Raw genomic sequence first — 27,105 nt, 5'->3', positions numbered from 1 at the left:
ACTTCCGGAGTTGCATTATTCTTTTTCAATTCCAAATAAATAATACTCCGTATTAAACAATTTTTAACGAGTATACGATTCCTGTCTATCACTTAATTATCGCACACCATCAACATGAAATGTTATTTTTTATTTCTTAAAATTTGTGAGGCCACTTTATCTGACCCTATAAACGCTGTTCGATTTACGGACATTTTTGTTTCGGAATCCTGGAATGCCGAGAACCGTGTATTATACACACTTCAATATAGAGTTCAATTTGAGCCGTTCAGGAGGCCGTACTAGGTCGTGTTTCTAACTCTCCCGGTTTTTCTACCACGTGTCCAGGGTCGCTTCAAGAGTTACCTTGTTAAATTTTAGCACCAAATATAAGTATTAAAATAATTTCAACGAGTATCCGATTTTCGCCTAAGACAAGTTAATCGCACAACATCAGCCTAAATATCATCCGTTGCTCCTCAAATTTTGTGAGACCGCTTTGACTGAACCGAAAAATCATCCGTGCGATTTAAGGACATTTTTGTTCCTGGACCTTAAAATCCCGAACGTGTATTTCAGTTCAATTTATGCCGTTTGAGAGGTCGTTTCGGGTCGTGTTTCTTTTACTTCTGGTTTTCTACGACCTGTCCGGGATTGCTTCAGGAGCTGCATTATTCATTTTCAGCTTCAAATAAATAGGAGTATTAAATCATTTTTAACGAGTATACGATTTCCGACTATCACTTAATTACCGCACACCGTCAACCTAAAATGTTATTCGTTATTTCTCAAAAATTGTGAGGCTTCTTTATTTGACCCTATAAACCGTCTGTTCGATTTACGGACATTTTTCTTCCGAAATCCTGGAATGCCGAAAATCGTGTATTTACACTTCAATATACAATTCAATTTGAGCCGTTAAGGAGGCCGTACTATGTTGTGTTTATCTCTTTCCCGATTTTTTTTTACGTGTCCAGACTTGCTCCAGGAGTTACCATGTTAAATTTCAGCACAAAATAACAAGTATTAAAACAATTTCAACGAGTATCCGATTTTTGCCTAAAACGGGTTAATCGCACAACGAGAGCATCAAAATGTTATCCGTTACTCCTCAAATTTTTGTGAGGCCGCTTTGTCTGATCCGAGAAAAAATCCGTGCAATTTAAGATCATTTTTGTACCGGGACCTTAAAATCCCGAAAAACGTGTATTTCAGTTCAATTAGGAAATCAGTTAGTCTCAGTATTGACGGATATATATATCCGTCTATAGTGAAATACGGGTCAAATATACTTAAAGTGATGACATTTTTGGGCCCCACCATGCACTTTGTTGCTTGTCTTATGCTTAAAGTGGGTGGATATTTGACCCGTCTATAACTATAAACGGATATCTCCAGTCTATAATGAGAATTTGTGTTAGCAACTCTAGGTTGGTTCCACAGCAGAATGGAGATCAGAGTGCAAGTGGGTAAAGCGGAGAACGGAGTGCTAAGAAAGAGAAACGGTATCCAAACAACACAATGCCCTAAGCGTTAAAATGCCATAAACCAGAAAGCACAAAACAATGAGAAATTCCAGTGTGGAAAAACAATATTCCGTATCAAACTGAGCTATGACTAGCAAAATCATGGAATCAGATATTTACAATGACATTGACGAACAATTTCTGAAGTTAATCTATATACCATCAATATCTTCGGAAGTTTGGTTGAGCCGGGCATGCAGGAGTTTCCGGAAAAAGAATTAGCAAATTAGACGGTCAAGTAAATGTTCCTTCCTTTCTGAAATTTATTTATGATACAACCCACGTCCTTCGGAGAGGTTAAAACAATAATTGGTAGAGATCAATGTATCTATCATGTATGAATAGTCGATTAAAGGTGGGTTTCAACCTAAAGTTGTCCCATTCTCGACCCAATTCACAAAGCAATCGGGAAAGTCTGCCATTCGTGTTCTTCCCTGAAAAATTAGTCCGTCTATTAGAACGTTCTCCCACAAGAAACCATCTTAGTCTAGGGCAGAGGAAAAAAAAAAAACAATTCCAGCATTATCACAAATCAACTCCAAATAAAATTTGATGTTCATCCTCTGTCGTGATTAAGGTGAATATTTGACTGCCCCAAACATCGGTCAACAAAAACTGCATTGCATGCTTTGAGACAGAACATAAACCAGCCAAGCAAAATTTCAAAGGACTAACCTCAACTGTGGTTTTATTCACAGCGCTTCCATGCAAGGAACCACCAGTTGGTGAGTTTATAAGTGAGGATCTGTATGCATATCCAGATCAACCGTCAGACAAAATGTGGCATTTAGCTTATAGCTCAGCTCAGCTCAGCTTAGCGTTTACTTCTCTGACATAAAACTAAACGACTGAGACATTTGGGAGACTGCATATCAAAAGGAAAGATAAAGATTACCTATCGTATGTTTCCTCTTCACATGAATATCCTGATGAAGAAATCCAGTCTAAGTCTAAATCAAGAATGTCAGTACAGTCGAATTCATCTCCATGTTGAATGTAACAACTACATTCGCCTTTGACATATTGGATCTCTGGCATATCCGTGAAAAGCTGTTGTGCAGGCAACGATGGAGTATACCTACAAAGATTGGCCAGGATAGTAAGTCAACGGGGAGATCAGATGATCACATTATAATTGTTTTTTGTCCATGTGCACTGTAATGTCAGTTCTCTCAAACTTAATGCTAAACGATCTAAATAATGATTTTTCTAAAAAATTACCTTAGTCGATATACTAATAATCTACAACGCTGGTATCTAACAAACAATTTTTTTCAAATGAAAAGATCGGTACCAGAAGGTCAATCTAGCGCATTCCAAGTTCGTTGAAAGTATTGCTTTATTTGACCAGCTCTAACAACAATATGGAGTTCAGATATTACAGACATGTAAGAAATATAATGGAGTAAGGCATCAGGCATGACAAAAAAAAAAAAGATAGTTAAGTGAGCTAACATTCATTTTAAAGCAAAATCGGCCAGAAAAGAAAAGTTACCTTGAAGCAGAGACAGATGTTTCACAAGTTGAAATTTCAGGTGTTGACTCAGACATGCCTGTCTTGTCCTCTTTTAGGTCAGGTAAAGTCCGAAGAAAATTACTGCTTTCTCTTACATCAGCAGATGTTGAAGGTGAACCACTTTCATAAACAAGAACTCCATCCGACAGTGACCTCGTAAGGGATGACCTAGAGTAAAAGTTTTGGAAAAAGATTAAGTGTGTGTACTGCTGATTTCCAATCATATCATCAAAATTGTTATCGTGTCATCAGAATATAACGTGCACTAAATGCAACTTTGAACAATTAATTATCTTAGCAAAGCTCTATTCACTTGTGATTCTTAGAACCATGAGATTTGGAACTTCGTGAATGTAATTTACTCATGTCAATAATCTTGCATCCAATGTACATGAGATAAATAGTCAATTAGGCTGTCTCAGAAAAGGTGAAACTACTGGCAAAGAACTGTTAAGAGTCTCAGCTAGAGTGTAATAGTCATTTGAAATTTACATAGCGGGTTTAGGATAAATTCAAGCCAGTCTCCTGTTTGAAACCAAGCTGCATATACAACATTACCAAGTGCCTAGTTCGCATTAAAAAGAAGCACAACCTGCGCAGTTAGCCATCTAAAATAATTTGTTGAAGCTTACACCACACTGATATCTTCTTTCTCTACCAAATAAAAACCTTAAAAGTCTAAACGAGACTCCCATGTTAGATAATTGTATCAGATAAGATGACTTCTAACATAAAATGCTACTAAATTATAACCCATGTGTGTCATCAGCTGATATCAAAGATTCATACTTTACCTGCCAATTATATCCGAGAAGGATGGGGTAAGTCTCCCAATATTGTAGTGTTGATCCGAATCAAGTTCCCACAATGCTGGCTTACCAACCTCAGGCTGAAAATGTCCCAAGAACCTACACCCACATTTTTGGATAGATTGGTTAATTATTAACATCTTTGAGAAGTATGTGTAGATGAAACAATGTGAAATATGGAAACATATTTCATAATTTCTTCTGCGGAAAACAACTTAACGGACTAAACAAGAAAAAATGCTATCTGAAACTAACTCACAAATTAATGGCATCTTGCTTTTCAGGATCCATGTATACATTGCTCAAGTACCGCTGTACAGTCCTGAAAAATTCTTGAGAATGAGTTGCTGCTTTCCATTGACCTTTCCGCTCTGAGAATATCTGTTAATATGACGGAATACGAGTACAACAGATCAGACATAAGTCAAGTAACAATTCACTTGAAAATGTCAAAAAAGAAGATAAAAACAATGCTAAATGTAAATTTGACAAGTTCTAAAACATATGCACATTAAACAAGTGTAGTATCATAAATGCTACTCCATACTCAAAAGCAAGCGTAATAGCGTATCTCCCATAGCCTCATATACGAGACATTACCTTATTATGTGCCGCGGAACCACCATACTGAAAAGCAAGCGTATCTCCCATAGCCTCATAGAGCCCCATCAACTTTTTCCCATAACCGTCATAAGGATCTTCTTTTGTGGTAGGATTTATTCCAATGGCACGTAACTGATGATCTAGAGCAACCAAGCCAAATGAATATTGGGCCACATTTGTGCGATCCAAACAGTCAATGCAATTAGTCCTCAAGACACCACTTTGAAGTCTCATAGTCCCCGACAGGGAGTATTCATTGACATCTTCAGGTTCTGTGATGCTATGGGACAAACTCAATGACATTTTAGAATCCATAACAGGAGGCAGTGCAGAATAAAAAAACCCAGTTTGTGCCAATACGTTTCCAGCCACCTTGCTAAGGAGCATCAATACCTTAGGTCCTTTCCTGAAATAAGTTGCACTTTGGACTTAGAGCCATTATTCATACCTCAGGTAATGTTATGCGCCACTTGCAGGGCAGAAGATAAACAGCAAATACACAACTGGCACATGATCTTACAGGTTATACAGTCTTGTGAGATCCACTGTCCGAAGCCTCAAGCGGTTTTCCTTGTCCAATCCTCTGTTGATTGTGGCAACCGCCTTCGTAAACTCCGCATGGAGAACGGACTCACGAGGCCTTTTCTCCTTTGTCTGTGATGAATTATGAACACCTCAATCTCTGCATAATATTCTAAACTGGGGATACATGTAAAACATAACAATTTCAAGCAAAGGCGTATAGCATACCTTAATTAAGTTTAATATAAAAATTGGATTTCCATATCTATCCACAAGATTATTAAAATGCTTTCGAGTTGCCTCATAGTTGGGGTCCTCCTTCACTGTGTTACAAGAAAAATAAGTTAGTAAAAGAATCACAGATGTTAGTCGTTAGACAATAGAGATATTTGACATTAGCTTACATGTGATGCCTGGTTTAATACTCAGTCTTGAAGTCTCTTGAGACCAGAGAAGTGGGATTGACCCCCTAATCTGCACAACTGAACTTATTTCCGATACACATCCTCCAACAACATCTTCAAAGACGATTTGTTCCGTCTCGACATCATTTGCTGCTCGACCTTTTTCGTTAATACCTCTTTTTAGATACCTGCCAATAAAAAGACAAGAAAGACATTCAAGGGAATCAATTCTCGTGAGTAAAAAATGAGAAACAAATATATGTTGTGTGAAATCAACATCGTACAGTTGTACAAAAGAAATATTTCGGTCGGTCAGAGCACTTGGAAAGTTTCAAAGTAGATTATTACCTGGTTCCTGCGTAATGCCGCGATCTTCTGGCTATAAGGGTCACATTAACTGTCCGTCCACATTCTGCAAATTTGATCTACAGAGACAAACAACCAAGATTAGAACCTGATGAAATCAAAATGACCCAACTTAGGATTTGCCAAACACCAACGAAAGAATTGAGTTCGCTAAGCAATCTAACACTGCCCAAATCTAAAAGTGATAATGTCACCCATTCAAGACAAGTAGTCTGACGAGCAATGAAAGTGAAAAAACAGAAATAAAAAAAACCCTTGAAATCAATCAAGGTAAAACCAAATAAAATATCTACAACATACTATTTTTGTAATAGTCCATCCATGTAAACAAAAAAGAGATTGTTGTTCACAGAGACCAAACACTGCACATTTCAACATCAGCTAAATATCATAAAAGCGCTTTATAATATGGTAAAATTATAAAACTACGGTCATACCTGTTTAAAGAAGCCGTGAATCAAAGCAACCGTCCAAAGAGTATTTCCAAGATGACTTCGAACTCCACGAGTCAGATACGCATTCCAGACAAACATCGTCTCATATGGGACAAGTTTTGACTCATCATCACACAGATTTTTTTGCAAGCTCTGCATGATATGGTAGGAGTAGCTGAAATAGAAGTCTTTTGTAACGTCCACGGTGCCTAGGAGCTTTTTGTATCTAACAAATTCAGCGACAAAAGAAAAAAAGGCAAAGCAGATAAATACATTTAAATCAACAAAAGCATTAGAGGATATAAAACAAGAGATCAATGAACAAGAACTAAAGTATAATCAACATCACCAATTTACTATAAACAGCAGTACTGAAAATAAATAGAGATAAATTCTCCATGTAGACTCTGGCAACAGTTCTTACCAATATATAAGTTACATCCTAGATCAAAAATCAGCGGAAATTAAACACCAATGGAAATTGCCAAAGTCACTTTGAATTTGCAGAAAATAGCACGTAATGGTCTAGAAATAAGACAGATGCAATAACAACTTCTCGAGGGTGTTCAACAACAGAATGCAAATGATAATACCAAATCACAGTACAAATCAGGGATCAGTTGTTTGATGAATGTGCCTCCAGCCATGAAACGATAACACGACTGGACGATTGAAGTGAGAACAACTAATTTTCTAGAAAGACAACAACAAAATTAAATTAAATATATACACCGTATATATTTGAAACGAAAAAGGGAGACAAATTGGCTAAAATAAAACATTGATACACAAGAATACGGTCTTTGAATGTTAATTCACCCTCTTACACGTATGAGGTAGATTTACATTTACATGTAAAATAGACAAAAGACCTGTTTTCATTCTTAGAATTTTCGAAATTGGATCGCACAGAAGGGTGAGGAATTTGTATCATTTTGCTCTTGGCAACACCATATATTGCATGACCGCATAGCATGCCTACTTTGCGTCTCTCTGTTATAAGGATCATGTAGTAAGGTCCCAAAAACTTAATAAAACCTGCATGGGAATGTTTAGACATATATAGTTAGTAGTTATGAGAAACATCATCCTATCCCAACCAAAACTCCATAGACATTACTTACCGACAATTCCATAACATGCGCTAACAAATTTAAGTCCTCCTGTATGCTTATTTCCCTCGTGTATCCGCTTGAGTAATGCACAACACTCTGAATCTGAGTACACTGTTGGGTCTTCGCAAATATCGAGATCAGATGACTCTAATCTATCAATCTTAAGCACTCTCCAAAACCTTTTGCTTTTGTCTCTTCCAACCATGTAGAAGTACTGAACCGTAGAAAATAAAGCATAAGATAAAGAACTGACTTAAAAACATAAAAAATTCAGTGCAACCACAGCTTCTAAAATTTCATGTTGTCATGACATTAGCTTCTTTACAACAATTTTAATCATATTGCAATATGATCATACTTGTATCGGGCAAAGCGTGAATTTTCACTTTGAAGTCCACATTATCAATTAGACTATTGAAAAAATGATTTGCTAGTATAATAATAATTACAACACATCACAATTAAATGTATTCACAGTTCCCCTAATTATAATGGAACAGCAAAACAAATTTGAATACTTGAATGACAGACAAACTATTATGTTCAACAATTTCATTTTCAAGCCAACTTTGCTTAAATTGATATAGGTATTCTATGACAATCACAAAAATAACCATGCAAAATCGGAGATGAATAAAAAACTCAGAAGCATCAAAATTATTTATTGATTAATATTATCGTTTACAAATTTCAAGAGAGTTGACAACTACAGTAAGCACATACTATTTCAGATTCTCATCATCAAAGTACAATGAAACAGCACACGGATTCGACCAACTCAATCAACAGCCAAGATCTATCGCAATTGCTCATAATAAGACTGTGACGCCCCCCCAATTGCAAAAAAAGGAAGCTTCCAACCAAATTCAATTATACGAGTAAATCCTAATTTTCAACAAGACAATTTACTCCTAATCAATCACACAACTCCGCAATGAATAATCACAACAAATACAATAACACATTCAACAAGACTATTAATCCAAATAAATCACACAACTCCGAAATGAATAATCACAACAATTACAATTCAAATCAATAACACAAATTCGCAATGAATAATCACAGCAAATACAATAACGAGTTCGACAAGACTATTACTACAAATCAATCACACAAATTCGCAATTGAAAATTCACAACAAATACAATAACAAATTCAACAATACACACAAATTCGCAATGATAATTGCAACAAGGACTATTACTCCAAATCAATGACATAAGTTCGCAACGGATAATCCCAACAAATACAATAACAAATTCAACGAGACACACAAATTCGCAATGATAATCGCAACGACTATTACTCCAAATCAATAACACAAATACAATAACAAATTCAACAAAACATACTCCAAATCAATCACACAAATTCGCAGCGAATAATCACAACAAATACAATAACAAATTCGACATTAATAAGCAAAGCAATTCAAATAGCATAAAGAATAAGAGATATACCGAGCGCGTTTCATAAAGTTTGAATTTAGCGAGATAATACGAAGGAGGAGGTTGATCACGCTGTTCGCCATTAAAATCATCATTCAAAACCTCATTATTCTCGCGCTTCGACGATTCGCCATGATTACTGCTGCCGCTTATGCTTTCTGATCCCATGGCCGCAATCTCGAGCCGAGTTTGGCCCGAGTCAACTCAATTCACCATACAACGATTAATAACGAACTATAACAAACAATTAACCAACTCAATTAGCTGCTTAATTCAATCAAATTAATAAAATTAATCAAAATTACAGAATTGTTTTGAATAAATAAGTAAATTAAATTAAGAATGAAAAATAGAATTAAATCGAAAAGTCGGGGATAATTTTTTAAAAAAAGGGAGATTTTTTTGGGGGAAAGGAGAGAGAAAGTGAGGAGGGTATTTATATGAGAACGGTAAAAGGGCCGTTTTACGGTAACACTGCGTAAGACACTAAGACCGTCTTAATAAATGGGTCGTGCTTTTTCACATACGAATTTTACTCTTTCACATACGTAAATTACGTTTTTTTACCCCTTCCATTTTTCAATCATCTATTCATCTCTCATCCTACGCACTCCATTAACCACCACTGCCAACACCTCCAGTCCCTTACCTCACCACCAACCACCCCCTACCACCAACGATCCCACCCATCGACGACCCACCAGGGATACCAACCATTTCCCCAACCGATAACCACAACCGTGACTCCAACAACGAACCACCGTTCACGCAGCGCCGATCACATCCGATGCAATCCCCGCAGAACACCAACTTCATTGTTCTTCCATGTATATAGAATTCATTAACTCATTAATTAAAAAAAAAATTAAGTCTTGAATGGCAATTGGATTGAAATATGCCGCACAATTCGATGATTGTATAGGAACAATGTCATTGTTTTTCAATTGTCTAAGAATACCGCACTACAACTTTCACAAATTTAAGGAACTAGGGCTTGGATTCTGGGCACGCACATACGAGGATGAAGGATTAAGCATATAGTCCCGTTTCTTAATAGGGATTTTATAAATTAACACATAAAACAATTTAGTTGTACAACGCAATTTTGTGAATTACAAAGCAAATTAATACAGCTTTTTTGATAAATTGAAGTAACTACTAGTTTGATATGAGAATTAAGATACATAATTGAATCATTTGAGTGAAATTTAATTAGGTTTAGGAGAAATGGAAAAGATAAAAGTTTTTCACTTGAGGGAGGGTAATGATTGGAAACATTATGAAAAAATGTATGTGAAAGAGTAAAAGTCGTATGTGAAAAAGTAAAAGTCGTATGTTATATTTATGATACGGAGCGGAGATAATCAGGGACGGTACACATAGATAAATGAAATGATTGGGGAGAGAAAGTGGAGGAAAAGAGAAGAGAGGTGAAAAGAAAGACAAAAAAGGGGAGTTGAGTTGATTGGAGGAGGAGTTTGGCCACTACTTGGTCTTTACCTCAACACAAAATCTCATTGAAGGCGGTGATATCCGTCACACTTGTGACGGATACTATTTCCTCTTATAAAATACCTATGAAAGATAATTGGAAAAGTATATGAGGTGCCCCACCTTATCCTCTCTTCCTTTTTGTGAGAGGTCTTCAGCTTATGACGGAATTAACCCGTCACAAGCAAAACGCTTTGTTACCTCAAATACTTTTGTATGTAGTAGAAGACTACTTCAATACAAAACACAAGGAGTCAAGAGGTAAAGAGGTTAGGGGCTTAGGGCATCCACATTGAAGAGTATGTACTCTTCCTCTTATTTTCTCTCTTTTTCACTATTTTTTTGACACCTCACATTCTCTTTCATCCAACTCATTTTCCACTATCTTCATCCTCCTTCTATTCTTCTTCTATTTTTTTTCTCACATCAAAGAGGATCCTCTTTACTTTCTCTTTTATATTTTAATTTTTTTTTTAATATTAGTTGATGTAATAATTATATAAAATAAAATGAATTTGCATTAATTTGATAGGGGACATTGTTCTTAATCAATGTTCTTTTAGCAATTATTATTATATTTATGATTGCATTTATCTTAAAATATATCTGTTTTTAATTTGATTTTAAAAGTGACTAAAAAAATAACGATTTAATTGAGCTTGAGTTGATTCCGAGCTTTAACTTTTTAACCTTAGAGAGTTCCGAGCTGATTTCCAGCTCGCGCTCAAATTTCCGAGCTGTATTCGAGCTCAAATGTCCGAACTGATTTCGAGCCCACCTTAAATCGACTCGGTTACACCCCATAAAAGGCGGTAGGAAATGAATTGAGATAAATTGGGAGGATAAATGATACAGTAAGATTTTGGTTGTTATAATGTTATTAGGTTAGCTTATCAACATTGATCTACACAATATTCACCTTTGTGTTTGTGTTACAGTCAAATTCTATATTTTGCGAGTGACGGCAAATATTTTACTCTGTAACTACATTGGCCGGCAATTTGTGATGCCGACGATTTTACGCTACTTTCATACGGTGTGATATTAAATCAGACAAAAGCATGTTTTTTTGGTTTGGAGTTGACTTTTCTTAACGATTCTTCAATGATTGCGAAAGAATAGTAGAAGGTGAGAGACATTCAAGCAAGATTTTTCCTTAAAATGACGGAATTGTGTTTTGCAATTTTAATTTTCATCTTTTTTAAAATTGATTTCGATAATTGAATTATGTTTGGTTGAATTCTCGGAAATCGGGGAAAGATGGTAAGTTGATGTCAAACACTCCGTTTATTTAAAGGATTTCGGTACCTTAAGTCCTTAACTATAATGCAACTGGTTGAAAAAAATAGAAGATATATAATAGAATTAGTCCGATATGAGCCTCTCTAGAAGCAAATAAAAGAGTATACAAGAATTATGCATAATAACCTTGATTACAATCACAATTGAAACATTAGTAGATTTAACTTAAAAATTTCCCCGAAAAAGTAAAAGAAAATGGACAAAACTTCAACTGAACCTCGAAATGTACTATGAACCACCTAAAACGTGACACATATCATGATACATCGCTAAGAATAACTTTTCAACTCAAAAAGAAACCTATATTCTATGTGGCTCCAAATCGACAAGTGACCAATAGGTAAAATGAGTCTATAATAATATCAACAATTACAAAGACTGTCTTGCATGATAAGACGGCCTTTTTATTAGGTAAATACTCATTTATTATTGCAAAATAGAGTCTTACAAATAGTGTAATTAGTATGTGAGATGATATCTCACACTACTACAACCTTTTATGTAAAAGGATTTTCATGAATGAAAGACCGTTTCACCGTTTAAGACCGTCATTGTCCGCATTTTCACATTGGACACCTAAATGATTGGACAACTTATGACTTGTGATGAGATCCAAAGTTTGGGGATCCTGGACATAATAACATGTAAAAAGCTGGCTATGGAAAGTTAGGAATAATCATACAGTAGGCCTAGAATACATACCTCTATACATGTAAGTAGTGATTCTGCATGTTGCTAGAATTATTCGGATGTTTGTCCCATGTTGGCATTTATGTCAAGTATTCTTATAATATTAGTCATTTCCCTGTCCACTTTGAGGTCAATAGATATATATGTATATTAATGGAATCCTTATCTACATCTACATGGCTTGTGATAATCTCCACTTGGACGAGAATATGCTTGTCTTTGTTTATGATTTTAGTAGGTTTTGAAAGACGGTTTCTCAATAAATTTATTAAAAGATTAAATATAAATTGATAGAAAAATGGTACAAAAACAATAAATGGATACATATATTATGATATGAAATATTAATAAAAATGATTACAATAATATATGATAAAATAGGTACGATTATACGATTTTTGTGCTAATGACTCTATGGGGTGGTGTAGTAGTGGGGGTATTGACTATTGAGTATTGAAAATGAATTGAGTTGATTTTGCACTATGCTCTCCAAGTCATTTCAATGATTTTGGCATCATTGTATATTTGCATTTTTGATGTGAAAAATTTGGATCTAGCTAGAAATAAAGGATTGTCAAACAATCAATAATTTTTTTTGTATCAACTTATATACTCTCACAAATCACAATTCAAAATTAATATTCTTAATTGCAAAATACAAAATTGTGAAAATTAATTTATGTAATTCCATAATGAAAAAGTAGAGAGAAGTATGATATATTTTACAAGGAAAATCAACACTTTTTAGTATTAAAAAAACAAAATCAGACTAATTATTTTAACAAAATAGCAAATGATATCTCAGTTGCAAATTTAGCTACGTGAAATTCGGCTTCAAATTATAATTTTGTAAAACAATACAATAACGATCACACATTTCCGATCACAAAACTTAAATAAATTTGGTTGCTTGTTTGGAATCTGCTATATATCGACTTCCTGTGTTAATTAGCGACTCACTTTTTTGGTTTTTATCTCTTCTATTCCTTGTAGTGACATTTGAAATTAATAATTTTCGCAAGTTATCTTATGGGGCACGCTGCTGAAGTGACCAATTCTTATGAGGATTAACCTTGTCAACCATTTTAGTCTAAAGCTTTATTAAACTCGAGTTTAATTGACTATTCTATTACAAATTTTTTGGCTAACTGCCCTATTGAACCATTTGGAGATCGAGTACAATAAGAAATGTGAAACGGAGTACTTGATTTAAGACATCCTTTGGGTAAACAATCGAAGAAAGTCATTACTTTTCTTTGACTTGTAATGCATTGACCCACTAGTCCTATTTTATTTGATTACATCAACATACATGGAAATAATGAACCTTGTGTAAAATCGTAAAATTGTGTTATAAGAGACTTATTTCTTGAAATAACTATCAACTGCTCCAAGTATATTAATTGAACTTATCAATTAACCTTACAAAAAAAAAAAAGATTAATTAAAGTTCTTACAAAACTAGTATATTATATTTGTGACTTTGTGTACGAAACATGCATGTACATACGATGTAACACAAATAAATAAAATAAATGATAAAATTAAATAACCTAAACACTCCTCATGATCATCCTTGTACAACCTTTAAGAGTGTAAAGATGGTGTGTAAAAATGAGTGTCAATTTAATTACAAGGCAAATAAAGTTTGCAAATTAAGAGGGGAAACGACGTCGGAATCGCCACTCCAAAAATCACGAGAAAATTGCTGGTTAGCCATATCGGTAGGATGAGCAGCATCAAACCATAAGTAATCGTTAGGGTTACTACAAACTGAGAAACTTTTGCCTCTCTTTTGACAAGTAAAGTCACCATGATAATCTCCACTTCCACAACATCCTGTTTGCCCCTCCTTGAACCCTATATATCATTAACGACGGGAAATTTTGTAAGTCTTCTGTGAAATCATCTCATATTAAGAAGATGCGAGACATAATATATATCTCAAAATGGAAGAGAACTACAATTACTACTCCGTAGTATTCTTGAAATATCTAGTAGTGAACTAACTACAACGTTGTTCTATATATGCACGATCGAGTTTTTAGATACTACTAGATATTTCAAGAATACTAGTAATTGTAGATACTCTTGAAATATCTAAAAATTGGGTCGAGAAATGCATTGTATGACGGTCTAATATATAAACACGAACAGCTTGGAAGATGCTTTGCTTTTATTTTATCATATTGTAATGTAAAGTCATACTTGGTCGAGTTTTAGACTCTATATTGAAAAAAAAAAAAAAAAAAAAAAAATAGGCAAAAATAATCAAGATCATCAATGATCAACCTGAACCTAAATTAACTCGGTTCAACCCTGAATTCGAATAAAACTCAAATTAAACATGAGTTTTTTTAATCAAATCAAAAGTAGATTCACCTATATAAAAATAATGACATAGAAATGACGTAATTCGATTTATAACCTATAAACTAAAAATGACCTAACATTATTATAAGAGAAATGCTATATACAACCCCAATGAGTTGTATTTAAGAAACTAAAAAAGGAAATAAACACTTAATATATGCATTAATTGCATTGATTCATGTGTAATTTATTTTCTAATTTCTAAATTAATACCAAATTTTGAAAGATATTAAATGCTTAAATACATCCCACTGGGTTGTATATAACATTTCCCTTATTATAACTTGTAAAATAGACCTAAAAGGCTAATAAAACACATATTCAACTTGTAATAATCCATTTTTCAGCTATAGTCACAAGATTATGAACATACCAAATTTTTCGGGTTGTAAGACTCGAGAGTACAGTGATCCATGGAAGTCGTGAATCGAATACTTGAATCCGGGGAATTGGATTTCCCATTTCTTGGCAAAAGTAAGAAAGGCAGCATTGTGCATCTTCGCAATCTCTAGTGTCTCTTCATGGCAAAGCCCCTTAAATCCCAACATATACTTCATTGATGGCATGCATCCTAGAGGTCCAACGTTTTGGAACGCGAATTTCCTTCCTCCTAGACTGTAAATTTTCTGATTCATTCCGAAACATATGATTAAATTACGTACATTACCTAATAAATAATTTACACTATTGCGAAATTAATTATGCATTATTTATTTGATACTCCATACGAGATTTTCATTAGGTTTATTTGGTGGCGTAGCTAGAAAAAAAATATTGGGAGTTTTCGATGTCTAATTCAAAAATAAATGTGAATGTGACCAAGTCGGTATAAATTCAAGCCATGCAAAGGTTTTTACGATACAAATTCTCATGTAAAACGATATCTAAATAATACTAGTAAAAGACCTCCAATATGAGTTACCTTTGAAACTCGTTAAATCTTACGTAATACGTACGATCTTACAAAAATCATCTTTTTACCATGTTTCTGAGACCAGCGATTTGACTTTTATTTGAACTAGAAAATATTTTGCTTCTCAAATATACAAAGTTGACAAAACAAATTTTATGGGCTAAATATTACAAGGTGATGCATGCAACATTACGACATACAGTATGTTTCTTTTTAGTTGTATACGACTATACGTATCGTCGTTCGGTTTAATCCGAATTCGAGACGGATAGGACCACATACAATATAATACGACATACATTCTCTCTCAGATTATAGGTAATAATCACTCCATACAGCCTATGTTCGCCACATTTCAAAAAATACTCCTTACATATATTAGAGAAATTTATCGAACATTTATGTGCGGAGGGAGTAGATGCAAATGTTATTGACGACTTAATCAACTAACCTCCCTAATACAATTTATATACTCAATCAATGTTAAATGACAACGTTAACCTTTGGATAAAGTCATGTTATTATATAGGCTAGTTTCAAGTTATTATATAGACTAGTTTCAAGTTGGTGATAAACTGATAATTGATATCTTGAGATATAATTAATTATTTATTATTTGTTGATTAAAGTATTGTTAATTAACATGTATTCATACATGTAAGCACATCGAAATGTTTAAATTAAATCTAGACGACGACCCATTCATCATTGTTAACTTTGGAAGTTTGTTCTTATCGTATCTACGTGTTTACACCACCTTATTATTTCCGCATATGTTGACTAGTTTTGCTGGTAAAGTCACGAGAGATGGTATTCATGACCTTGGTTTAAATCCCGTCAGCACCAATTTGCCCTTCGACTCCCTTTACACCAAAAAAGAAATTATTCCTATTTGTGAAAATTACTATTCCATACGGTTTACAATGTACTCCGTAACTAGTTAGACTATGTTACCGTAAACTTAGTCTGAGCTCTAAACACACTGATATTCTCATTATATTATTCAATTAAACGAGTTACTCTTACAATAATACGATAATGTAAAATGATAATTAAATTTTACCTTAAGGTGAATAGTAATGTTGCCCATTATTTGATTCACAAATTGCCTTTTTCTGGATGGAGAAATTGTTTTTCCCATATTATTCTGAAAAAGGGTAACATAGTCATTTCCCGCAATGTTCAACAAATACACTGCTTTGGAAAGCAACGTTTTAGTCTCCTCTTTCCCAATTTGCCCTTCTAGTTTAGGGATCATTTCAACAAAGTACTTGATTTGCCTCTTCAAATAGATCTGAAATGAACAAAACAAAAATAATAATTAATTCTTCAGAAAATCTTGTTTACGGATATACCTGTCTTAAGCTTAAGACGAGTCAAATATGCTAAAAGAGACAAAAGTAAAATGTGTAAGGACCAATAAAATATAGGTTATTTGACCTGTTTTAATCATACAACTATATAAATGAGATGTTATTTGACCTGTTTTAATCTTATAACCTGTATATCTGTCGTAAGAGAGACTAATTATTGTTACTTGTTACATTATACAATTTGTGTTATTTAATAGAGCTCAATTATTATATAAACTAGTCAAGATGTACATAATTAGTGATGTGCACATCAATTATTTCTTTATCAAACGGTCCATTATTGCCAGCTACCTCTAGCGCGCAAGTTGAGCTCACGATATAATTTATGAAAGATGCCTAAAGTTTTGATTATTATTTTTAATATATGTAATGAAAATGAAATTGGCAATAATAATAGTCGAATGCACGTTTGTTTTATAGCTAAATGACATGAATTATGAATATTGAATAGTACATTCATACCAAACCATGGAATTAAATCTAAATCGAGACACTATATGTCTACATCCTAACTGTTGTGTAAACGTTTAGACCTATAAGCGTCAAGTTAATGAATGATTGGTGATCAATGACTAATGGCGGAGCCAAGCGAGGGCTAGTAATGCAGTCGGCCCAGCTGAACAATGAAAAAAATGGAAGCTTTTAGTTGAATTTTTTTAATTTTTTATGGTTTACTCGATTATATTAATAGTTTCCCCCGTTGAAATCTAGAGCCCCTCTTAACGTCAAATACTGATTCTACCATTCTCAATGAAGGAGATCAACTACAATGACCAATTCTACAAGCATAACCTGAGTTTCGGTATAGGGGAAAAAATGAAAAATCGGAACTAAAATGGTCTAGATAGACATCGATAATGCCATTTGATCACCATTTTTTTTTTTAAAAAAAATACTCCCTCAGTCCCGGTTAATTGTTGTCCTTTCGTTTTGGCACAAAGACCAATGAATGAGGAAAAGACCAATAACTAAATGACAAGTGGAACAAATTGAATGAGAATGGTCAAATTACTCATCAATTTAATTCTTAAAATAGAAATGACAACAAATGACTGAGAGACCCAAAATGGAAAAGGACAACAAATGACCGAGGGAGTATTAATTAAAGAGAATGCTGACAATAATAAAAGGGTAACTTTACTAGTCCAGAAAACATACGGTGTTAGGACGGAGTTCAACCAGCACACAAGCACCAGCTGCCGCAAAATTAACCCCTTTGGCGTAATCTGTGAACCCCGGCTTCAAATACGGTTCCGGAAACGGTAAACCCGCATATTGAGCTGCCCAAATTGACCCGTTACTGTTAGTTAACTTAAATAATGCACATGTCAACAATGAAAACAGACTATTTTGCTCAAATGATCAAATTCTAATCGAAACGCCCGTAAATAAGAAAATTGGTAAGTTGATCATTGACCGTGACCACACACGAGGGTTGAATGTAAGCAGTTTTACCCTATGCAATAAAATTCGAAATAATATCGAGATGTAACTAGTTGATTGAAAAGTAAATGTACAAAATAATGATGAAAAATTAATCATAACGACAAAACACAAGGCAACGAATACTTTCTCTGTCTCAGCTGATACTTAACGTTTAATTAAAATATTTCTCACAAATGAATAAAACCGCGTACCTAAGAAATCAGGGATGAGACGGCCATCACAGTATCGACCAGCAGGTTTTCTGAAGTGGGTATTACCATAAGGCCAGAACTCTGCTCCAGCACCCTTGATACCACTGTAAAACGTCATCCCGCCGTCGTAAAGCGAGTCTCCGAACACGAACATCGTTGTCGTGTTACCGGAGAATTCAGCCGTCGTCAACCGAAACGAGATCATGTAGAGAGTGATTACACATAATGTTAATGTGTTTGTTGTCATGTTTTCCCTTGTTATTCTTCCCATGTGAGCTAACTATACACGTTATTTTTCGGATTATGAACACTTTATAATTAAATCGAGTTTTTTCGGGTTTATAATGGAGGAATTTTGATGAATTATAATCTGATTTCTAACATTTCTGTTGGGATATTTATTTAATTGACTAGGTAAAAGGGGATTAAAATGAAAAAAATAATGAAGGAAGATTGAATTTGAAGTCGTGCTATGAAGTTATATATGTGTTCCATGATTAATCTAATTATTAATTATTAATGTCTTGTTTGAGATGTAGACGTGCAAGTATTTAAATTCTACGTTGTTGGCTTTTTGCGATCAAGTTTGACAGTTTCGGTCTCGGTTCGAGTGGCTTGGTCGATAAGGTTGGCCCAAGATTCGACCTTTGACCCGATAAGACAATTGAACCGCATAGTGACCCCCTCCCCATGACCTTGAGTTGATTGTACCGATGGCTTTGTTCGAAATGAGCTGGCCCGAAACTCGTACTAAGTGATTTGTTCGTAAATAAACAAAGGTGATTCATTCCGAAAATGACCTCACTTAAACGACCCGAATAAAAAATAAGTCAATAATATGAAAATTTTGAGAGAGTTTTAATAAAACCCGAGTAGGTTTCGTTTAAGACGGTCTTATCTTAAGCCCAGAAAATAACAACATTTTCTAATAGAAAGTAGCCATTCAAATTTCAATGATCCCGATTTAGGTGTGTGGAGGGAGTATAATTAAAGTTGTCAGTTTTTAACAAAAAAAATTATAACTAATAATTTATCATTAAACATTTACATTTATCGTAAAATAATGACATCTAACCTGTTTTAATTTCAGACAAAAATAATTCAACACAAACAAAAATTTGCCAATAAATAAAGCCATAGACAAGTCAAAGGGTAAAGAACATGTTGTCACTGATTTTACATATGTACTTCAAAGTAGATCGATGGCCCACAGTTTTTAGTAAATCCAAAAATTGTACTACGCACTTTCTTTAATTTATTTTCGATATTTAATTATCTTTTTCGAAAATTTTCTAAAAAAAATGTTAAGAGGCTTAGAACTCTCAAACTTATGATAATGTGTATGAGATGGACGAGTGGGTCTTGCCTATAACGATGAATTGGCCTGAAATTGAAGTTGCCAACGACGTGTTTATCTCAAGTGTAAATTTTAAAATTCCGTGTCTGTTATGCTATCTTCTGTAATAGATTTTTCTGATAAATTAACCTTTATAATAGATTTAAGCAATTAGTATCTCGATTTGTCAACAATTGTTATGATTTGGGTGGTACTCACGATCTGAGTTCATCCCCAGGCCATCAGCATTAAAATCGCTTTTTTTGAACATGTGGTTCCCGTTATATAAAAAAAGAAAATTTAAAAAAAAAAAAACAAATTTCATAATACTTGCATCAAAAACAAATTCATTGCAACATGACAACATAGCCTATAATAAAATAACTCAAACCATATTATTATGCGTTACATCATGCATTACAATGTCTACCATACATATTCCTCTTCAAGTCAATTCACTACTTACATATGTCAATATAGTAAATTAGCTTAAACAAAGGAGTTATTGACTCGTAAATATACACATGCATTTCTAGTATTTATTTCGAAATCCTAAATACTTATTGTAAAATAAGATAAATAAGCTCGTGAAATGGAGTACACTAAACTTAGTACCAACATACTCACATAATATACCATATCAACAAATACGATCCCGATCATATTACGTTAATATAATACTTTATCCAAGTTTTCAGTATCACCCGATAATCACCCTGCTTGGTCCTTTCAAGGTAAACGAAAGAGGTCCTTAACAGTGTAAGATCCATAAGAAAGGGAACCCGTTTTGTTGCTCCACATTTCAATAGCAAACATGTTATGGGCCTTGTCCGTAAGATGCGTAGAATCCCAAAATACATAATCATTAACGTCTTTGCATAATTCAAAGTTTCCAAATTCGGAAACTCGTCCACAACTTGCTATTCCTCTATATTCACCTGTGCCACAACATGCCGTCTTCCCTTCCTTGTAGCCTGTATAACCATTTTTAGATTCATTTCTATATATACATTGTAACAAGTATCCCAAAACATGAATTTAAATTTAGTGATGTCTCGTCCTAAAATCAATTAGTGATAAGAGACGTAGATTGCCACTTATAAACTAGTCTCACCACTGCACTTCTAAATGTCGTTAAGGGACCCATACACCAAATGGGAATATTTTTAGCTGTTCCAAAAAAAAATTATTTGTAAAATATAATACCTATTTCTGGATGAAGATATTTTTTTTGCATTTTTATCTGAGAATCGGAATAAAATAAACAATAAAATCGTTTCTTGTGTCCTGGGACCCCACTTGTTCATCTGATCCGCCATTGCATGAGAAGATCTCATGATATTCTCGTCCTCTATATGGAGTATTAACTGATTTTAGCATGAGACCTCACTCGACTTGTGAGCTGTGATTAGTGTACTCCTTTTGATTCTATGACCTATAACGAGGCACCCGACCTTAAATTTACTCGATAATAAGAGAAATAAAGATGTGATTAGTTACCAAATTTTGAAGGTTGTTCGATCATATGTTGGAGATGTGTATATAAATCATAAAGTGAATATTTGAACCCTGGTAATTCCAATTCAAGTTGTGCTAGGGCGAGACCGAGTGCTTGATTGTGTAATATAGGGTAAATCCATGCTTCTTTAAGGCATTCACCATTGCCATGCACGTTCTCATTCCTGAGCTCGGGCATGCAAGCTACTTGTGGCACGTTGATGAATGCAAACTTTCTGCCTCCTCTTCGATAAATTTCCTGCCCCGTAACCAACAAATTGAACATGAAAAGACTAATCGGAAAAATTCCTAGGTACTTAAATGTTATTTGATTTTAAACCTAGATAAAACAAACACAGTTCCGTATAACTTAATAACTTTACCAGTTAAACGAACAAACGCTAACAAACTCAATTGTACTAACAGACTCAATTGTGCTAAGTATTATTTCGAAATTAATTTCCCCTAATTGCGGTACATATTCTAGACATAGTTCCTTACTATCGTTAATATACATACATGCGAAAAACGCAGACATCAGCTAACTTAGCTGGTAAAGTTATAATGGGTGATACTCATTAGTCATGACCTACGTTTTAATTCCGTCAGTAACATATTATTGCCCTAGTAACTCCGGTTACACCAAAATGCGGAAATAACTTACCGTGATAACAGAAGTGAGGTTACCAATGACCATATTAACATATTGAGGAGCAGTAAAACCAGAAAAGAGAGTTGAATTGACAACAGCCATGTAATCATCTGCACCAACGCTGAACAAATGGACTGCCTTTGATACCATCTTCTTTGCTTCGACTTCTCCTATTTTCTCACTTAACATAACCTCAACCTTCTTAAAATTCCTTAGCTGCGTATGAAGATTTATAACCTACCATAGAAAATAATCGATCAGAATAATGTCAAAGAGTAGTGCGGGGAGCCAGGCGGGGGCTAGCAGGGGCAGTCACACCCGCTATTGAACAATGAAAAAGTCTGAAACTAGTATGTAAAATTTGCGATTTTTTCCTAGTTTACTCTATTACATTGCCAGTAACGTCAAATCCTAATTTTGTCACTAATGTCAATTGTCAATCTTATACGTAGTATATTCATTTCCTAGTAATAAGCAAAAATAATATTTTGGCCTAGTCGAATGCTTATAAGGAGTAATATATAATATCGAAATTATCATGTAATATAAAACCGTGTAGATTGTTACACCGTCCTTATCATAATACTTGTGTGACTCATACTACTTATGTAAAATATCACTTGGTTTTATACGACATACCTTTCCTTGGAAAGTTTGGACGAGTGCTCCAGCTCCAGCAGACGCAAAATTGACACCATTAGAAAAATCAGGGTTGCCCGGTTGTAGAAAAGGAGGAATTAATGGGAGATTTGCTTTTTCCGCTGATCATCAAAATTCAAAATCATATTTCGTTCAAAATAATTACCGATATACATATATATACACGTAAAAATATGTTGGACGTAATAAGTATAAAAGGGCGTCTCATATTTTTAACGAACTACTAAACAATAATGTATATAGGGAGAGTTGATGAAGACGTAGACATACCAATAAAATCACAAATTAAACGTCCATCGGAGAATCGACCAGTTGGAAAATCGAAGAAAGTGATACCATAAGGCCAGAAATTGGCCTGAGCATCAATAATAGTTTTGATGTAATTATTATTACCAACATCTAAAATGGTGTCTCCAAAAATGAATAAAGGATTTGTTGCCGATGTTTGGACAAGCAACAAAGGCAACAGCGTCAAAGTAAATACAAGAAATTGTATTTGCCTATTCATCTTAATTACTCGTATATTTGTTGGATAATTAATATTTGTGCTAATTAATATGTTGCTGCTTTCTTTTTAGGGTTTGTTTGCTTGTATTTATAGTGAATTTGAGTATATCGTAGTGAATATTTTATCAATTACGAGTAGTTTTTTTTTTTTTTTTTTTTTCATAGTCATGACGCGCATGCATGCATGCAGCCATGCATGATATACTACATAACAATTGTATATGTATTAAATTAAAACACGTAATTCAGTCTTAAGGGAAGATTTAAAAAAAAAAAAAAAATTGCATGCATGAGTTTGTTGGAAATCGAACTCGCAATCGGTCAATCATAATCAATTATAGAATTATATAATGCAATTGGTTGAACCATCACAAAGAGAGGACTAGTAGGGTTGCCATATAATTTTATGTTTTTTTAAGTTAATTCTAGCTATTGTATAATTTTTCTGTTTTAGTTATTTGTTTATTTTTCATATTTCTCACAAGAGGTATTTTAATCATATGTACGTTAAAAAATAATTTTAACGGAAAAACTAATTTACATGTTCTCCGTCTTCTCGCATTTTAAATCAATGTTGTAACATTCTAACAAGTGAGTTAAACTCTAATGAGTGACACACTCTCACAATTATCCACCATAAATCCATAATCACATTCAATATATATGGGGAGCATTAATATATGTATCACATTTTCATTTTAGTTCGAAATAAGGTTAATTATAACAAATTTATATTCGCGATTTTTTTTAATCTTTGTTGGTTTCATCTTGCTTGTGACGGGTGTGAACACGTCACAAGCAGACAAGCTTGTAAGTGGAAGACGCAAGTGGGAGTGTCCCTTTGTCTTACGTCACAAGCTTATGACGTGTTCACACCCATCACATCACAAGTAAAACGGACTGTAGATAAGGCTCCCAGTAATATGGAAGTTCATAATGCAAATTGCTAGACTTTTCAAATTTACAGGACGACAAATTTAATTAATGAAATAAGACAACGTAAATGTCGATAGAGTGGGATAACAAATTGAGAGTTGAGACCTTTGATTGACGGAGACATCAAGACATAATAATTACGTAAATCCAAATACTACCAAACGGCAAGAAACATCCAATTTTAATTTCTTGATTTTTATAATTGAAATATTCAAGATCATGCATCTTCTAACATACAATCAATTGAATAATTTAGTGGTTGTATGTCCAATTTAATTAAATCAAGCATCTTTGACGTCATACAGCATCAAACATGCAACGGGCTATTCCATTTGTCCTAGTAATATATATGTTGACGATGAAATAAAGCAAACGTAAATTATTGACTGAGACGACGGAAGTACCTTGTAAGGCTTGTTATGATTGGGCTAGCCAGTTCTAGGCACGTTGGGCCTCTCTGTCCAGGCATGAGGCCCTGAATCTGCCCGACTAGGAGTGCTGGCTGCACGGACCGGGTGCCTAAGCTGGACTTGCTCAAGCTTGGGCCTAAATCTAACTTGGCCCACTTTACCTACCTTCTTTTTATTTGTTTTTAAGCGGGCTTCAACATTGTAGACCCTAACTGGCCCATGAGGTCTGATGAGCTTGCATGAGCCATTGGCGAGCCGCAAGGGCTCTAGGAACATTGATCCTACAACACAAATTGGTCGGGTTGGCTCCGTCGCTAAAAATACCTATACGCTACAACTTTATGAGAAATTCATCTATTGAATCTTCTCATTAATAGCTCAATGGTTTGCTTACAATTCGAATGCTCGGGTCACACAGTTTAACATAGGTTTCATCTTTAAAAAGCCCATTCGAAAAGGGATGGCCAGCCCATAACATGGAAGATCATCAATATTATATTTCCTCAGGTTATCGATACTCCATAATTGAACTATTAAGAAATACAGTTAGTCTTACTTATGACCGTCTTAACTTCAAACATCCTGGAAGTGGACAATACGATTCAATATATATGTGGTCATTTGTTGAAGCTATGCCATACAGTAGTATACAGTGTGACCTTTGATTTTGCATTTGTTAAAATAGTTTTACTTGTGCTCCAATCATAATCCCAAGTCCAAAACTCGCGACGACTCCGACTACAAAAGAACACAAGGAATGTTGAATAGTGAATACTAGTAGCTAGAATCTTTTCCATTGAGTCCATTTTTTCATCTCCATTACTTATCAATAGGTGTGTTTTCGTCGACAAAAAATGGAGACCGACGTAGTTTTGCCAATAGTGAGTACCCTAGAGCGGGGCGGCCGGCGGGACAGGGCCGGGCCGTCAAGTGAATTTGAGATTTCTAGTTTCAGAAAATTGTTTTGAGGCCCTACATAATAGAAAATTTATATATATATATATTTTGTAGTAGATGCCAGATGGTACTCGAATCTGGATATTTAACTAACAAATTAGACTCGAAAAGTTTAGTCCCCGATTTTGAGAACCTTTTGAACATACTGTTACACTCCATCACAAGGGGAGGCGGGAGTGTTCTCCAGTACAATCCGTCATTTAAAGGTTGGTGTATCCTCCATGCCTAAAATGTAACTAAAACATAAACCCTTGATGGAAAGGCAACGAGAAAGATGCACATTTTGCGCAATGCCAACAATAGGGGTCCATAATTGTATACGTTCTTGGTTAGAAAGACGTGTAATTGCGCACATAAAAAAAAAGAGAATGCAATAATAATTAGGGTTAATTGATGAGAATAATCAAAACTTTGCCTCACCTTATATTAATCTAAACTATACTTTAACTCAATAATCTGACCTATACCCTCATTTAACACACATCACTTTTTGAGAAGGGTAACCTATATAGTCAGTCACTCCTTCATTTATCTCATTTTAATATCACTTTTTAAGCCTTTTCCCCCTCCCTTAATCAGTCATTCACTCATTCCCCCATTTTAATCTCCCTCTCATTCCCCTTGTTTATCATCAAACATCATCACATCCTAACCCGCCACTTATAGTTTCCAAAATCATGAGGAACAAAATCAATAACCCATAAAAGTAGCAAAATTTAGTCTGGCCACCAACAATTAGCATAGTCCCACTTCAAAAATCATCTAATCAAACCAAACCCATGAATAATAATATAGCAAAAAAACAAATTCGTCATGATTCATCACTCTAAATTCCCATTTGATGATACGAAGATTAATAATCTTCACGCTTCTATTCCTTCTATTGCCTGAAAGTCTGAAACTAGTAGTTCTGGAAAACCTAAACCCAAGATTTGTAGGAGTTTGAAGATGTAGTTGGAGAAATTTGGGGGCTTTGGAATTTTGGATCTGGTTTTGGGGTGGTTTGGATTTTATTAAGTGGGCTGTTGGATTTTATGTTTGTTATTCTTTTGTTATGTGGGTCTGTTTTTGTTTTGTGATTGATTTGGGGGTTTTTGATTGAAACTTTTAGGGTGTGTTTGGATTGAGAGAATTGAAGGGAAAGGGAGGGGAGGGAAATGGAGGGTTTCAATTTCCTTTGTTTGGTTGCAATATGTGGAAGGAGGGAAATGGAAGGGGATGGAAATGAGAGGATTTAATTTCCCTCCTTTAGATCAAACTAGAATCTTTCCATCATTGGCAAGATTTGGAAGGAAAACTTTCTCCTTCCAAATTGAGTGTGGTTTGCCAAATACTCCAGCAATATGGCAAGGGTATAATTGCCTATGCATTGAAATTAGCTTCACACTCTTTGTCCTCCTCCAATGCAGAAATAAGCTTCTTCCTCCTTTCTCCCCCTCCCTTTCCCTCTACTTATTTTGCTATCCAAACAACCCCCTTCCATTCCCCCTCCCTTTCCTTTCCTTCCCTTTACCTTCCCTCCATCCCCCTCCCCTCCCTTTCCTTCCCAATTTGCTATCCAAACACACCCTTAGGGTTTTTATCTTTGTTCCTGAATCGATGAATTAGCCAATTAGGATATGGGTGGGGGAGTGGTTCTATCGGTG

The 27,105-nt window shown here is 34.6% G+C and overlaps 3 protein-coding genes across 5 annotated transcripts; all 3 read right to left on the bottom strand.

Annotated features, from left to right (window-relative positions):
• Positions 1–1,501: 1,501 nt before the first annotated feature.
• Positions 1,502–12,329, bottom strand: LOC141622696 (phosphoinositide phosphatase SAC2-like). 3 transcript variants are annotated; one of them, XM_074438700.1, is made up of 17 exons: positions 10,418–10,433; positions 10,077–10,225; positions 8,738–9,221; positions 7,284–7,488; positions 7,032–7,197; positions 6,163–6,385; positions 5,708–5,784; positions 5,360–5,547; positions 5,184–5,278; positions 4,954–5,087; positions 4,431–4,839; positions 4,090–4,211; positions 3,816–3,929; positions 3,001–3,189; positions 2,401–2,583; positions 2,181–2,250; positions 1,502–1,939 (listed from the first exon to the last, which is right to left on the bottom strand). In XM_074438700.1, exons 3-17 carry the CDS (start codon positions 8,891–8,893, stop codon positions 1,868–1,870), a joined length of 2,403 nt encoding a protein of 800 aa, XP_074294801.1. In that variant the 5' UTR covers positions 8,894–9,221; positions 10,077–10,225; positions 10,418–10,433; the 3' UTR covers positions 1,502–1,867. The 3 variants fall into 3 exon arrangements, with proteins under 3 accessions (XP_074294801.1, XP_074294803.1, XP_074294802.1); XM_074438702.1 differs by lacking the exons at positions 10,077–10,225; positions 10,418–10,433 and adding an exon at positions 12,153–12,329 and having other exon boundaries at positions 8,738–8,959; XM_074438701.1 differs by lacking the exons at positions 10,077–10,225; positions 10,418–10,433 and adding an exon at positions 12,221–12,306 and having other exon boundaries at positions 8,738–8,959.
• Positions 12,330–13,735: 1,406 nt separating this feature from the next.
• LOC141622695 (GDSL esterase/lipase 4-like) lies at positions 13,736–18,959 on the bottom strand. The gene is made up of 5 exons (XM_074438699.1): positions 18,505–18,959; positions 18,026–18,147; positions 16,558–16,788; positions 14,955–15,207; positions 13,736–14,068 (listed from the first exon to the last, which is right to left on the bottom strand). Exons 1-5 carry the CDS (start codon positions 18,773–18,775, stop codon positions 13,839–13,841), a joined length of 1,107 nt encoding a protein of 368 aa, XP_074294800.1. The 5' UTR covers positions 18,776–18,959; the 3' UTR covers positions 13,736–13,838.
• A 1,610-nt stretch (positions 18,960–20,569) lies between these two features.
• Positions 20,570–23,157, bottom strand: LOC141623534 (GDSL esterase/lipase 5-like). The gene is made up of 5 exons (XM_074439637.1): positions 22,920–23,157; positions 22,629–22,750; positions 22,002–22,226; positions 21,341–21,596; positions 20,570–20,814 (listed from the first exon to the last, which is right to left on the bottom strand). The coding sequence occupies exons 1-5, from the start codon at positions 23,155–23,157 to the stop codon at positions 20,570–20,572; spliced, it is 1,086 nt and encodes a 361-aa protein (XP_074295738.1).
• Positions 23,158–27,105: the final 3,948 nt, after the last annotated feature.

Source organism: Silene latifolia, chromosome X (assembly GCF_048544455.1).
Source record: "Silene latifolia isolate original U9 population chromosome X, ASM4854445v1, whole genome shotgun sequence".
Lineage (NCBI taxonomy): Eukaryota > Viridiplantae > Streptophyta > Magnoliopsida > Caryophyllales > Caryophyllaceae > Silene > Silene latifolia.
Note: the sequence above shows the minus strand (reverse complement) of the source record. Positions and strands in the feature narration are given on the sequence as shown.

What these genes read in the sequence shown, in the direction of transcription:
- LOC141622695 (XM_074438699.1), bottom strand. Translation starts at nt 18,775, where the DNA reads ATGGGAAGAATAACAAGGGAAAACATGACAACAAACACATTAACATTA. An exon ending in TCTCATCCCTGATTTCTTAG is followed by an intron (nt 18,148 to 18,504) that starts GTACGCGGTTTT and finishes CAATTTGGGCAG; the next exon opens with CTCAATATGCGGGTTTACCG. An exon ending in TTGAACTCCGTCCTAACACC is followed by an intron (nt 16,789 to 18,025) that starts GTATGTTTTCTG and finishes TGTTCATTTCAG; the next exon opens with ATCTATTTGAAGAGGCAAAT.
- LOC141622696 (XM_074438702.1), bottom strand. Translation starts at nt 8,893, where the DNA reads ATGGGATCAGAAAGCATAAGCGGCAGCAGTAATCATGGCGAATCGTCG. An exon ending in CGCATGTTATGGAATTGTCG is followed by an intron (nt 7,198 to 7,283) that starts GTAAGTAATGTC and finishes ATTCCCATGCAG; the next exon opens with GTTTTATTAAGTTTTTGGGA. An exon ending in TTCACGGCTTCTTTAAACAG is followed by an intron (nt 5,785 to 6,162) that starts GTATGACCGTAG and finishes TTGTCTCTGTAG; the next exon opens with ATCAAATTTGCAGAATGTGG.
- LOC141623534 (XM_074439637.1), bottom strand. Translation starts at nt 23,157, where the DNA reads ATGAATAGGCAAATACAATTTCTTGTATTTACTTTGACGCTGTTGCCT. An exon ending in ACCTCACTTCTGTTATCACG is followed by an intron (nt 21,597 to 22,001) that starts GTAAGTTATTTC and finishes GTTACGGGGCAG; the next exon opens with GAAATTTATCGAAGAGGAGG. An exon ending in CGAACAACCTTCAAAATTTG is followed by an intron (nt 20,815 to 21,340) that starts GTAACTAATCAC and finishes ATGGTTATACAG; the next exon opens with GCTACAAGGAAGGGAAGACG.